The sequence below is a fragment of the Pollicipes pollicipes genome, unplaced genomic scaffold (assembly GCF_011947565.3).
Source record: "Pollicipes pollicipes isolate AB1234 unplaced genomic scaffold, Ppol_2.1 Scaffold_7231;HRSCAF=8579_pilon_pilon_pilon, whole genome shotgun sequence".
In the NCBI taxonomy this organism is placed as follows: domain Eukaryota; kingdom Metazoa; phylum Arthropoda; class Thecostraca; order Pollicipedomorpha; family Pollicipedidae; genus Pollicipes; species Pollicipes pollicipes.
Genome location: NW_023597034.1, coordinates 26,617,597 through 26,631,822, shown reverse-complemented (window position 1 = coordinate 26,631,822; position 14,226 = coordinate 26,617,597). Strand labels below are relative to the sequence as shown.

The 14,226-nt window shown below is 49.0% G+C and overlaps 1 protein-coding gene across 1 annotated transcript; it reads left to right on the top strand.

Annotated features, from left to right (window-relative positions):
* Positions 1-6,289: 6,289 nt before the first annotated feature.
* LOC119109914 (serpin B8-like) lies at positions 6,290-13,682 on the top strand (the record flags this gene model as incomplete). The annotated part of the gene is made up of 4 exons (XM_037233662.1): positions 6,290-6,459; positions 6,614-6,681; positions 12,340-12,527; positions 12,699-13,682. Coding segments are annotated over 4 exons (1,368 nt in total), but the record flags the coding sequence as incomplete, so codon positions are not given.
* Positions 13,683-14,226: the final 544 nt, after the last annotated feature.

Genomic DNA, 14,226 nt, shown 5'->3' with positions numbered 1-14,226 from the left:
TTTGGAAGCACCTTCTTGAAAGTACTGTTCAAGACTCCCAAATCCCACGTTGAAAGTCCGGCTACGCCACTTATCATGATGGAATGTTGCGATGCATCAGTGGTGTGGCGCAATTGGCATGTTCTAACTATGACATATGTTGGTAATTGCACCATTAATGGGTACATAAGGGAATTTTAATGGGTGGTGGAGGTGCACACTTGACGCCGGGCACTTCAAGACGTGCCTAGTTCTAATAATCACCACTGGCAGGGGTGTAGTTCGTATTCAGAGGGGGAGTCCCGCCCTCCCTCTCCTCTCCCCCCCCCCCCCAAACCCACACACACACTCACCAACTTTGAGAAGGAAGCGGGACAACACTGAAGAGTTTAATGTGTTTTGGGGCGGGCTGGGTCGTTTCCACTGCAAAACCCCCACCCCCACCCCCACCTCACCTCACTTTGCGCCCCTTCACCATTGGACACTGGCCCAGCACTGACAAGCCTGCATTAATATGCTAATTAGATACAATGTGTGGGCTGTATTAGATTGGGAGAAGGCGTACAGTTAACCCAAATCTTGTAAACCTTAATCTTATATATGTAAATCAAATCTTAAACGAGAGTCAGATGATCAATCAACGGAGTAAAATGCAGTTATGACAAGCATAGGCAGTGCACTTTTCCTGATGCTCCGAGACATCAGAAATTACAGCTTGCCACATTTAGTCGCATTTGTGGGCTAATGAGAACACTACTCCACAAATTTGTTAGTTTTCGGATTACAGGCGAAGACGGCGTGGGACCGACCACGGGGTAATGTCGGCCACTCCCCTGAGCATAATATTGACAAAGGAAGTTGAGCTGACCTTTTCCGCTGAAGGTTGCGCGGATGACGGACATAGAGGGTGATCTAGATTTCACTGGTTTCTCATGAATAATTTGCCTTTTCTATTTCTGGGTGCGCTGTTGTAAGACCATGACTTCCATGTCCGCGGCTGCCAGGAAATCTGGAAACTATATCCAGTGTGTTGATTACCATCATTGTAGTGCCTGGAATGAAGAACAAAGAAACATTTCAGCGTCAATATGGTCCTTAATAATTTGAGCCATTGGTAAACGCTATTAGAGAAATCACGGTAGCGCCGCCCACTTATGCCACAAATGATCGGGCTTACCCTATGCATTAATCGGGTGGCGGTCAATTTGGCTTCCCCACCCCCACCCCGAAGGTTTTTTCAGGAATGATTGCCGAACAACGTGGGATGGCTGCGACAAATTTGCATAGCAGTTAACAATTCAATAGCGAATCTTTTGGTGTCAGAAAATTAGTCGTACCTCGTAAGGTCGCTGACCCGTAACAGATGAAACTCAGGCCTAAACCATCAAGGCAGTCTCATAAGGTCACTGATCTTTAATGGGCTTCAGTAAGCTTTTGCTCAGAACAGTTTTCTAGGCTCACGAGGGTTGCACGAGAAAGTCTGAGAGTATCTTGAATATCAATCTGGAGTTTGGCCTTGTTTGACCCTATTTGATCCAAAGGTCATGACCTAAGAGTCTCACATTTTGAAACAAACGAGTTCACATACAGGCCAACACACCTTGTGCATTTGGTGTCGCTAGCTTGTTTAGCCTTTGAGATCTCAAAGGATCAAATTGCCCCCTCCCTTACCGGGAGAAGGATGTTCGACCGGCCACCCCGGGCGCGTGTTTACGATGCGCACATAAGCTTGTCGAGCTGTCTCGCCAACTCCCAACATTACTTGAGTGATCTATCTAGCCAGGTCTGCCCCCTTTGCGTGCGCTATCTCTTCGCGTCCAAACATGAACCAAGCAACATAAGCCACTCGGTGTGCGTTGGCCAGCCAGTGGATGTGGGTGTCGAGCTTAGATGTAAGTCTCAATTAAAGTTTGCAGCATGGTGTAACTTGGTATACTGCTCTGATGGCTATGATGTGTGGATTTGCAGTAAACCTTTAATAACATGATATTGCACGACAATATATTTAACTGACGTGAACAGTGGAGCATCCAAGAAGCAACTTTTGTTGTCATACAGTACACAATCCCACCGCGCAGCTCGTACGTGGTACAGACCCCGAAACTGCCCATGTACGGACCACTGAAGAGAGCACGGACCGGTCAAGTCAGCTTCCAGTGTGAAGCCAATCCAGGGCAAACAATTACAGATAAGCATGTGGATGATGTTCTTGCTCGAGCTTGGCGCTCCATCGTGGGAAACCAAGACGCTATCACCATGGGATTCAAATGCTAGTGGCGCTCACTCATTCAGCTCGGGTGGCGTGGGGGGGGGGAGGGGGGAGGGAACCTGAGGAGCTTCGTTCACAACGAGGTTTTGGAACAAAAGGTTCTGAGTGCAGGAGCAGTTTCATGGCCAATAGCGGCCCATGTGGATATGGGCGGTGGCAGCGCCGCTTCAGGCGGACAGACGGTGGCAGCGCCGCTTCAGGTGGACAGACGGTGATAACGCCAGCTCAGGTGGATAGGACGGCTGCCAAGCCAGCTCAGGTGAACAGGGCGGTGACCACGCCAGCTCAGGTGGACAGGAAGGCTGCCAAGCCAGCTCAGGTGGACTAGGGACGGCTGCCTAGCCAGCTCAGGTGGATAGGACGGCAAACCACGCCTGCTCAGGTACACAGGGCGGTGACCACGCCAGCTCAGGTGGACAGGACGGCTGCCAAACCAGCTCAGGTGGGACAGGAAGGCTGCCAAGCCAGCTCAGGTGGACAGGAGGGCTGCCAAGCCAGCTCAGGTGAACAGGACGGTGACCCACCCCCAGTTCAGGTGGATAGGAGACTGCAAGCCAGCTCACCGTGCGCGGACGGTGAACCTCGCCACATCAGACGGACAGGACGTTGACCACATCAGCTCAGGTGGACCAAAAACGGGTGACCACCGGCCAGCTCCGGTGGACAGGACGACTTGCCAAGCCCAACTCCACGTGATAGGCCGGTGACCTTGAGACTTCATTGAGACCTTACATCTTCAAGCTCGACACCCACAATCCACTGGCTGGCCAACGCACAACCGAGTGGCTTATGTTGCTTGGTTCATGTTTGGAGCTTGAAGAGATAGCGCACGCAAACGGGGCAGACCTGGCTGGATAGATCACTCAAGTAATGTTGGAGTTGGCGAGATTCCCCGCCGGCGGGCCTACCCCAGAAAAACTTAATTGCCTTACGAAACATGACAAAACCATACCATATATCAAATAGTGGTTTTCGTTGTTTTTTGACAAATACAGCAGAACCAAGGTTTGCACCTACATATAAATATTGAATATACCTTGAGTAGTTTCAAGACAAATCCGGAAAGGACTATGGAGTGGAGGCCACTCCGGGCTCCCCCAATGCTTACCCAGTGATAATGTGCCACGAGATGCGATTGGAGTTCTGCAATTAATTGCAATCATTTATTGAATAGGCGAATAAGATCCTGTCACCTCATGTGTTATCATAGGGCCTTGCATCAGCCCACAGCATGCCACCGCGTGCTCACCTTTGCCAGTGACGGACCGGTCAGGGGTTGATGTGTCGCGTGAATGAGTCATTAGGTGCATATATGAGCCGTCAGCAAGGGTCATCAGTCAATGTTTTCCTTGCTTTCGGGTAGCTGAACATCGCCGCTCAGGTGAGTAGTGTCAAACCACATGATTTTAGACAATACCTTATTGGGAATCTAAGAAATGAAAATTGCTTTCGGTATCGGACTTTTGTAGCATGCAGCGTTTTTCGAGCGCAATGAAAAACGAGCAAAGCTTACAGGAAAGCTATACATGCTGCTAGGTCGATGGGAAGGATGATATCGGATGCGATGCGTAGGGCAAATGTATCCTTTTTGTATCCATCCTACCAGGGCAAATGGCGTTTATGCACGCTTTCAGCAGGAAAGCAGTTTTCCACGGGGAAACACATTTTTCAGCACTGGTGTGACATGAGCCAAAACCTTCAAACTAGCTACTGAAAAGGACCGGACATCAACTCTCACAGTTGAGAACTAATGCATTACCCTTGATCTTCTAACCAAAATGTCAAACGAGATCACGAAATAGCTTTTCTGGCATTGCAAACAAAGTATGTGCTACATTCTTCAGACTTATAGCATTTCAAATGGTATGCAGCAATTATATAGCCATGGACAGTTTTATAGAACATGCAGAGCTTTTATAGAAGATACAGAACGCTTTGGGTAAACATCACTGACTTAAAGACTGCACGGGCTTTATCTCACAAAGCGCAAATAACATCGAGCAAAAAGCTTCACCATATGCCTCTACAGAACAGCTTACGTCAAAGCTGTGCTTACATGGGGTGTTATAAACCAGTCGACCTAAGGTCAAAACCTTGAAACTGGTACCAATGGCTCAAGTTACACAGCGTGTTATGTCTCATATCCCACAGATCCTGCCTGCATTCTATCGTCACTTCTGGAAGTGAACAGGACCGGACATCAACTACAGGTTTATTTCTTCTCCCAATCGACACTACGAGGACATGACGAGGCGCAATACCGGTGAGAGCTGGCACACGCCGCTCGAGTGGCCTGACGAGCGGACTGACCCACTTACATATCGATGTATATTTCTGGGTTGTCGATATACCTATATAAAGGTACAAGCCACCACAGACATGCATTCGTCTCATTAAGATGACATATTCCTGTTCCTTGGAGCCGACCCGTTTTAATCACGCGGACGTTAAAATCGTTCACATGTTGAATAATCTGTGGGCTACGAAATGCTCCACGGATGAACTCGGCGGGATTAGGGGTGGACTGGGTATAACATTAGGTGATACCACAGGAACTTGAACAGTTTTGATAGTCGAATGGCAATGCTACAAAGTTGGTGTAATCCCCAACTCTACGCTTTACTTTTCCACAAGACGCAGAAATCCATACAAAAACTATCGTTTTCAACTCCAGCAGTTTAAACAAAGCCCGAAATATCGCTGAACTTGCTCTTTGTATTTGACCGCAACACCACATAGGAAAAGGCTGGCTCGATTAATGCATCCCTACTGCGACCTTGTCTTCCATGGACCATGTAAGGCAAGCACTTTGGAGAGTTGTTGCCACCTAAACGGAAAGTCGCAAGACACAAAGAGTTTCTCACTAAATAAAGGGAATTTCTCAACGTTTTACGTTCTCATTCCCAAAAATGATTTTGCGCAGATCCCACCTATTTACAACGACGTGAGTGCGTTTCTTTTACGGTGCAATTGCATCTTGTAACAGAAGCGCTGTTGGAATATGGGTTCACACATATCAGTATGCCATACATTCGTGTTATTGGTAACTGAAAAGAACGGAAGTTTGAGGTTGTCAATAGAAGGGATGTTGTTTAAAGCCTATCTGAAATTTCAGGATTTTATTAAACTATATCCTGGAAAGGTAATTATAAAAGGTCTTCTACTCATAATCCATGCGGCGGTGATCGGTAACAAGTGAGGCGATAGGTGATGTTACGAGCAATGCACCGGAGCGGCCAGCGGTGGTGGTGGTGTCAACCTCGGCAAACTTATATTTGTTGTCATGACCTGCCAACCATCACAGAGCAGTGTTATTCTTAGCAGCTTTATAGCTCATCACCAGTTAACCAACGCTAACTCTGTTGCGGTCCTATCGTACCCCGCTAGAACAACCGAGGCCGCACATCGCTGCCGGCCATCGCCAGAAATGAAACTTGCGTGGGTTTCTGTGAGACCTGAGATGATCCGCCTTCTCAGGCGCCTGCCTGGCGCCACTCTTGCTGCTGGCCACGCTGGGAGGCGCCTCTGTGCCCACTGGCCTGGACATGAAGCTGCTCAAGGGGGTGACGTCGAATCCGATGAACAACCATGTGATCTCGCCGTTCCTGATGTCGCTGCTGATGTCGCAGGTCTGGCTGGGCGCCGAAGGCACAACCAGAGCCGAGGTGAGGCCACAGATGATGGATGTTCAGTGAGGCGTGCTATCTGCACTGGTTCGAGGCATATGTGCCAGCTCACCTTGCAGAGGACATAAAACATGATTTATCGCCCTGTGATCTTTGTTGATGAAACACGGAGGAGAGATATGACATTGTTATGTCTGTCTACTCCACCCAGATGACGCCTGTGCTGGGAATGTCCGGTCCAAACGACAGATCCTTCCTCGACGGCTACCGCTCGGCCTTGGCCGTCTTGTCTGGAACCAGTGACGGCGTCAGGGCGTCAGTGTTCAGCAGGATCTATCGCAAGCGCAACTTCAGCGTGCGCCGCACCTTCAGCGATTTATTGGCGCGTTACTACGGAGCCGGAGTGGAGGTGCTGCCCGGCAACGCCTTGAAGGCTGCTCTGATCATCAACATCCAGGTGGCGGTGGCAACGCGCGGACACATCAAGGACCTGGTGTCAAGTGCCGACGTCAGGAATGCTCAACTGGTGCTTTTAAGCGCCGTGTATTTCAAGGGCACTTGGCTTTATGGCTTCAAGAAGCACGGGCAAGAAGCCGTTCTTGACGTCGGATGGTGATCGGCAGGTAGACATGATGATGGTGGAGGCAGAGCTTGGCATTGCCGCCCGACGACACTTTGATGTCGTTGCGTTACCGTACCAAAACCAAGATTACAGCTTGCTGGTGCTGCGCCCGCGCAGTCGCTCCATGGCTGGCCTGACCCTGATGCGGAAGTCTCTCGACGGCCTGAACGTGACCCGGCTACACAGTCAGCTACGTCAGCGAACCGTGCGTGTGGTGATGCCGTCGTCAAGATCGAGGGTCTCTATGTGATGCCCTTCTACATGAGAAGCCTGGGCATCAAGCAGATTTTCCACCGGGGGGCAAACTTCAACGGCATATCGTCCGGACAAGACCTTCGTCAGCGTAACATCATCCATAAGGCGGGTGATAGGAGGTCAATGAGGAGGGCACGACAGCTGCGGCGGCGACAGTGTAATAGTAGCAAGAATCGGGATTCAATCCGCGACCTTCACTGCTAGACAGGCCATTTTATGTCATTCTCTACCACAAACGTGAAAAAGTCACCTTGTTTGCTGGACTAGTAGCTAATCCTTGAGAGCACAGCATGATCATTGGGTACGCCTTTGTTCCATGTGCATCCGCCATCGTTGGTTTTAATCACATTTGTTTCAAACCGAAATGGTCGCCTGACATTTTTGCGATTAGAGTGGATGCACCGAAAATACGTAGACGTATCCGACTGCCAATAAAAGAGGCCTTTTGAAGGGATCATTTGTGTGCGAGAGCGCCGACTTCATGAGAGTTGAACGGGTCGCGTACACGGCCTGTTTTCTGAATTATGCAAACGGTACTTGACTTCATCGTCTCACATGTATCCTGCTCTCGCCAAAAAGTCTCCCTACAGAAGCAATGGATGCGTATCAGCATGGGCCTTTGCAAGACTCTAGAAAGACTCTACCTGCCATTCAAACAGCGATTCTTTGATCACCCTTGGTCTCTTATTATCCACGTTGTAAGGGCTTGTCAGCGTGGTGACACGTTGCACCATGATCCCTTCTTTGGATACTGCGACAACTGCCAAGCTGTGGTTTATTCAGGCAGCAGTACACCGTCGAACTAGACACTCATTCTGCAACACATGCAAAGGACTCATTAGCTGGCAACTAACCATACACCGCATGCAGCCCTGGGAGCTAGCATAAGGGCATGCAGCATGCAGCAACGAGAGCGTCCACGACCGCATGCACCAAGCAACCACCATGCAAGCCACTACCGCATGCCATACCAACAGCACGTGCACAACCATCAAGGCATGCACATGCAGCACGTCACAATACCAATACTGTGGATTCCAGACCTGCGACGGAAGCCAACGCACACACCTGAGAAGCATCTGATACAGGGTCAGCAATAATGCAGTATCTCCTTCTCTGAAGCACACTTCATATAATTAGGTTTGCCTGTGGCCGAGACGGGGATCGGTCCGCAAGCTCCATGAAAACGAGCATAAACTCCGACATGTGTTTGAAGTCCTTGACGAGAACAACTTCAGTCTACAAACAAAGATTAAATTTCCTACAAGATTTGCGGGACATAATTGTATGGGGGAGGGGGGACAGAGACCGCACGTCGGGGACGCAGCACCATGGAAGGAATGCGAAGTTTGCCTTATGGTCACAGAGTTTCTCACGGCCTGTGTTGCGGCACAGCCGTGTGGGTAATAAGGGCAGTGAAAGTTCAACTCGTGCCTGGAAATGTGAGTGTCGGATGCATTAGCGCAACATTTCAAACACGTTCAAGCATTATCTGTGAACTAGGTCCGGACGGTGCAAAGCGGCCCAATCTCGTCCCGGACTGCTGGCAAACGGAAAGGTACGCTAATGGTCGAGACCTGTTTCCTGTGGGATCCTACCATGCAGTGTAAGTAAGGCAACCGTATTATTCGAAAAACTTGTCTGGAATTTGATGTCTGAGCTATGATACTGATCCTGCGATTATTTATGAAAGATGTTTCCGTTGTACCTCATTTGCAACTCCGGCCGTGAAATTACTGACTTTATCGGGCGCCTGACATTGAATATTCGTCTGACCTTTCTTCTGACAGCTTCCTTGCGTACAGCTATCCATGATATACACGTATAATCATCACGTTTATCGCCATTACATACAGCCCGTTGGTGCTTTCACAATAATTTCATTAGCGCCCAGTTGCACCTTCCAGGTAAGGGTAAAAGTGTTAAAAATGGGGGCCTTGAATGCCTTGCCGAATGCCGACAGGGCCTTGAATGCTGAAGAGGGGCGTTTGCAGATCGCTGGGGCCATCTAAATGCCGATAGAGGCCCTCTTCAGGTGAACAGGTTCCATACAAATGTCGACTGAGGCCCGCAGCATGTCCTCAAAAGGCCACAGGGCCCGTTGGCCTCTAGAGTAGCAAATTGCCCCGTTTGCGCCCCCCCCCCCCCCCCCCTGGCTACGCCTACGGCCGTACAACCCCATGCGGACAGCATCACACGTACTTAGCGCGTTTCGTTGATTCAGCCCCCGATGCTGAAGGATCTAACGAGATGACATCTACCAAAAAAGAAAGGTGTAGGCAGTGTCCACAAACAGCCCAGTCCATGTTGTGATTCTTGAAAACCGGAAACAGAACGAGAAACTGAAAGTGTGCAACAGCGGAAAGGCAAAGCGTGCAAGAGCAAACAAGACAACCACAGCAATGAAATACGAAGAAGCGTACATATTCTGTATGGAGGGTCGTCGGAGGTTGTGGCTTCAGAGTGTGGGCTGCTTGAGATGACCGGCACGAGCTGTGTGCAAGTGGCACTCCAGGCACTCCAGTGGCACCAGGCACTGTGTGCAAGTGGCACCAGGCACTCCAGTGGCACAGGCACTGTGTGCAAGTGGCACCAGGCACTCCAGTGGCACCAGGCACTGTGTGCAAGTGGCACCAGGCACTCCAGTGTGTCTGCTGTCGTTGAAGTGACTTTTGCTTTTAAACTGATGAAAAATCAAATTTAAATTAAATTTAAATTGGTCGCACGTTAGTTGAAAAACAATTAAGTTATTGAAATATGGTGTGATTTTGCCTCAGTGCACTCCGATGAAATTATTCTCAGACGAGTAAAAGACTAGTTCAAAATGTAGCCAGAATGTGATCTTCAAAGCAAGCAAGTGTTTAATGCAGACCATACTAGGGCTGTCAAACATTATGAAATATTGTGTATGTCATGTACGACATACAATTTCCTTCAGAAGTACTTGCTGCATCAACTAAAACCATTACTCTCTTGCGGGTACAATCAAGAGACTAATACAAATATTGTATGTATTTTATTTACAAGTGAATTGCATCCCCACGAATTTTACGATCTCTTCAGCGCCGGATTGTACTAAATAGTTCCTATTTTAACCCCATACTATTTGTGACTTCAAATTCAACCGTCCAAACCTTCGTTGGTATTAAAACGAGTGAAACTTAAAATATTGTTTGACCTCAAACGTGAAAACAGTTTTCGTAATGCATGGCCGATATTTCCCCATGGGTGGGCCTACCCGAAATCATGACGCCGAGAAAATTAAAGTCTTACAAAACATGGCACAACCACACCATCTGTCAATAAGCACCTTTCATTTTCTTTGTTAACTAATTCAAAAGATCCAAGGCTTGCACCGACAATCAATGTTTTCATATTTCTTGTATAGTTCTCAAGAAAAATCCAAAACGAGTGGGGAGTGTTGTCTACCTAGGCTTCCCGCCACACTTACGCAGTGATAATGTGTTAACAAAATGCGATTGGAGTTCTATTATTGTTGCAATCAGTTATTCAACTTGGCAAATAAGATGCTGCCACCCACTGTGTTACTATAAGGTCTTGCATCAGCTCACAGCATACCATCGCGCGCTCACCTTTGCCAGTGACGGACCGGTGAGGGGTTGATATGTCGCGTGAATGAGTCACTGGGCTGTATATATGAGCCGCCGGCAAGTGTCATTAGTCAATGGCTTTCTTGCTTTCGGACAGCGAACAGCGCCGCATCGGGTGAGTGGAGTCACGTCACATGGCTAGAGAATGCCGTGAGAGGCGATCTGAGAACTGAAAGTTGCTCTTGGTGTCGGTTTTAGTAGTATGCAGTGTTTTTTTGGAGCGCACAGGGAAGTGAACAAAGCGTTTAGGGACGCTATATCTGTGCCTGAGCAGATGCGGAGGACGATACCAGATGCGATGCCAGGGACGGATATTTTCTAATCAGTTTTCTTATCAAAGCATGATGGCGTTTATGTGCACCCTCTGTAGCAAACTGTCATCCTCTCACAGCTGAAACTGATGCAATACCTTTGATTTTTACCAAAAAATGTTGGAACAAGTCTCGGACTGAATTTTCTTGCATTGAAAGCAAAGTAGACGCAAGCAAATCGTAATTAGGATCGAACTAAAAGCTTCACCACGTGCCTCTACAGAACAGCTTACGTCAAACTTTGGTACATGGGATGTTATTAACCAGTCGATCTGGGGTTCAAATGCTTGAAACTGATCCAACGGCTCAAGTTACACAGCGTGTTGTGTCATATCCCACAGATCCTGCCTTCATTCTATCGTCACTTCTGGAAGTGAACAGGACCGGACATCAACTACAGGTTTATTTCTTCTCCCAATCGACACTACGAGGACATGACGAGGCGCAATACCGGTGAGAGCTGGCACACGCCGCTAGAGTGGTTTGACGAGCGGACTGACTCACTTGCATATCAATGTATATTTCTGGTTTGTCAATATACCTATATAAAGGTACAAAACCACCAACAGACATGCATTCTTCTCATTACGATGAGTATATTCTTGTTTTCTTGGAGTCGGGTCGTTTTTATCACGCGGACGTTAAAATCGTTCATATGTTGAATAGTCTGTGGGCTACGAAATGCTCCACGGATGGAACTCAGCGGATTACGACTGAACTGGGTATAACAATAGGTGATACCGAAGGAACTTGAACAGTTTTGATTGTCGGATGGCAATGTTAACAAGCTTGGTGTAATCCTCAACTCTACGTTTTACCTTCCCACAAGACGCAGAAATTCACATAAAGCCACCGTTTCAACTCCAGCAGTTTGAACAAAGCCTGAAATGTCACTGAACTTACCATTTGTATTTATCTGCAACATCACTTGAGAAAAGGCTGGCTCGATCAATGCATCACTACTGCGACTTTGTCTTCCATGGCCCATGTAAGGTCAGCACTCGGAGAGTTATTGCCACCCAAACGGAAAGTCGCAAGACACAAAAAGTTTACTACCTAAGTGAGGGGCGTAAATCAGCCTTCTACGTTTTCGTCCCCAAAAATGGTTTTGCGCAGATCCCACCTATTTACAACGACGTGAGTGCGTTTCTTTAAGGTGGAATTCCATCTTGGAACTGAAGCGCTGTTGGAATATGGTTTGACACATATCAGTATGTCATACATTTGTGTCATTGGTAACTGGGAAGAACGGAAGTTTGAGGCTGTTAAATAGAAGGGATGTTGTTTAAAGCCTATCTGAAATTTCAGGATTTTATTGAACTAGTATCCTGGAAGGGTAATTATAAAGAGGTCTTCTACTCATAATCCATGCGGCGGTGATCGGTAACACGTGAGGCAATAGGTGATGTTACGAGCAATGCACCGGAGCGGCCAGCGGTGGTGGTGGTGTCAACCTCGGCAAACTTGTATTTGTTGTCATGGCCTACCAACCATCACAGAGCAGTGTTATTCTTTGCAGCTTTCATCACCAGTTAACCAACGCTAACTCTGTTGCGGCCCTATCGTACCCCGCTAGAACAACCGAGGCGGCACATCGCTGCCGGCCATCGCCAGAAATGAGACTTGCGTGGGTTTCTGTGAGACCTGAGATGACCCGCCTTCTCAGGCGCCTGGCTGGCGCCACTCCTGCTGCTGGCCACGCTGGGAGGCGCCTGTGTGCCCACTGGCCTGGACATGAAGCTGCTCAAGGAGGTGACGTCGGGTCCGGTGGACAACCATGTGATCTCGCCGTTCCTGATGTCGCTGCTGATGTCGCAGGTCTGGCTGGGCGCCGAAGGCACCACCAGAGCTGAGGTGAGGCCACAGATGATGGATCTTCAGCGAGGCGTGCTATCTGCACTGGTTCGAGGCACATGTGCCAGCTCACCTTGTCGCAGGACATAAGCGTGACTTACCGCCCTGTGATCTTTGTTGATGAAACACGGAAGAGAGATGTGACACTGCGTGCCTGCCTGCTCCACCCAGATGACGCCTGTGCTGGGGATATCCGGTCCAAACGACAGATCCTTCCTCGACGGCTACCGCTCGGCCTTGGCGGTCTTGTCGGAGAACATCGACGGCGTCACGACGTCAGTGTTCAGCAGGATCTATCGCACGCGCAGGTACAGCGTGCGCCGCACCTTCAGCGACCTGCTGGCGAACTTCTACGGGTCTGGAGTGGAGTTGTTGCCCAGCGACGCCAGGAAGGCCGCCCAGGTCATCAACAACCAGGTGTCGGCGGCAACGCGAGGACGCATCAGGGGCCTGGAGACAACTGCCGACCTCACCTCCGCTGCACTGGTGCTCATCAGCGCTGTGCATTTCAAGGGCACTTGGCTTTATCGCTTCAAGAAGGACGGGCAGAAGCCGTTCTTGACGTCCGATGGTGATCGGAGGATAGACATGATGAAGGTGGAAGCGAGGCTTGGCATTGCCGGCCAGCCAAACTTTGATGTAGTGGAGTTGCCGTACCAAAACCAAGATTATAGCTTGCTGGTGCTGCGCCCGCGCTTTCGAACCCTGTTTGCCGTGACCATGATCCGCAAGTCTCTGGACAGCCTGAACGTGACCTGGCTACACAGCCAGCTGCATCAGACGAAGGTACGTGTAGTGATGCCATCCTTCAAGCTCGAGCGTAGCTATGAGCTGCCCTTCTACATGAAGAAACTGGGCATCAGGCAGATTTTCCACCAGGCGGCAAATTTCCGCGGCATGTCGTCGGACAAAATCTTTGTCAGCAAAATCATCCACAAGGCGGTGATGGAGGTCAATGAGGAGGGTACAACGGCTAAGGCGACGGCGGTGTTCTCAATCGCAAGGGCTTTGCCTATCACCGTACCCTTCATTGTAGACAGGCCATTTTACGTCATCCTCTACCACAAGCGTGAAAGAGTCACCTTGTTTGCGGGACTGGTGGCCAATCCTTGAGGGTACAGCATGATCACTGGGTTTGCTTTTGTGCCATGTGCATCCGCCATTGTTTGTCTTTGACGTTTTTTAGCCCTTGAGTGTCGCCATCAATTACTGCGATGCGTCTGGATGCGCCGAAAATACATAGACATATTCGACTACTATTAAAAGAGGTTTTTTGAGTTAAGTATTTGTGTACGGGAGCGCCGCCTCCATGAGAGTTGAACGGCCGCGCTCACGCCTTTTCAGAACTTTCCAAGCGGTACCTAACTTCATCGCTCCACAAGGTTCCTATCTCGTGAAGCAATCTCTATCCAATTCCAGGGAATGCGTCATTATGCCGTTTTTGCGACAAGAAATATTTTACCTGAGATTCGAATAACGATTCTTTGGACACATCAGGGGTTGTCTTTTATCATCGACGTTGTAAGGCCTTATCAGCCCGGTAACACGTTACACCATGATCCATTTTTTGGATACCAGTACTGGGGATTCCAGACCTGCGACGGAAGCCAACGCACGCAACTGAAGAACATCTGATATGGGGTCAGCCAGAATGCAGTGTCTTCTTCCCCAAAAGCACACTTGATTAATTTGGTCCGCT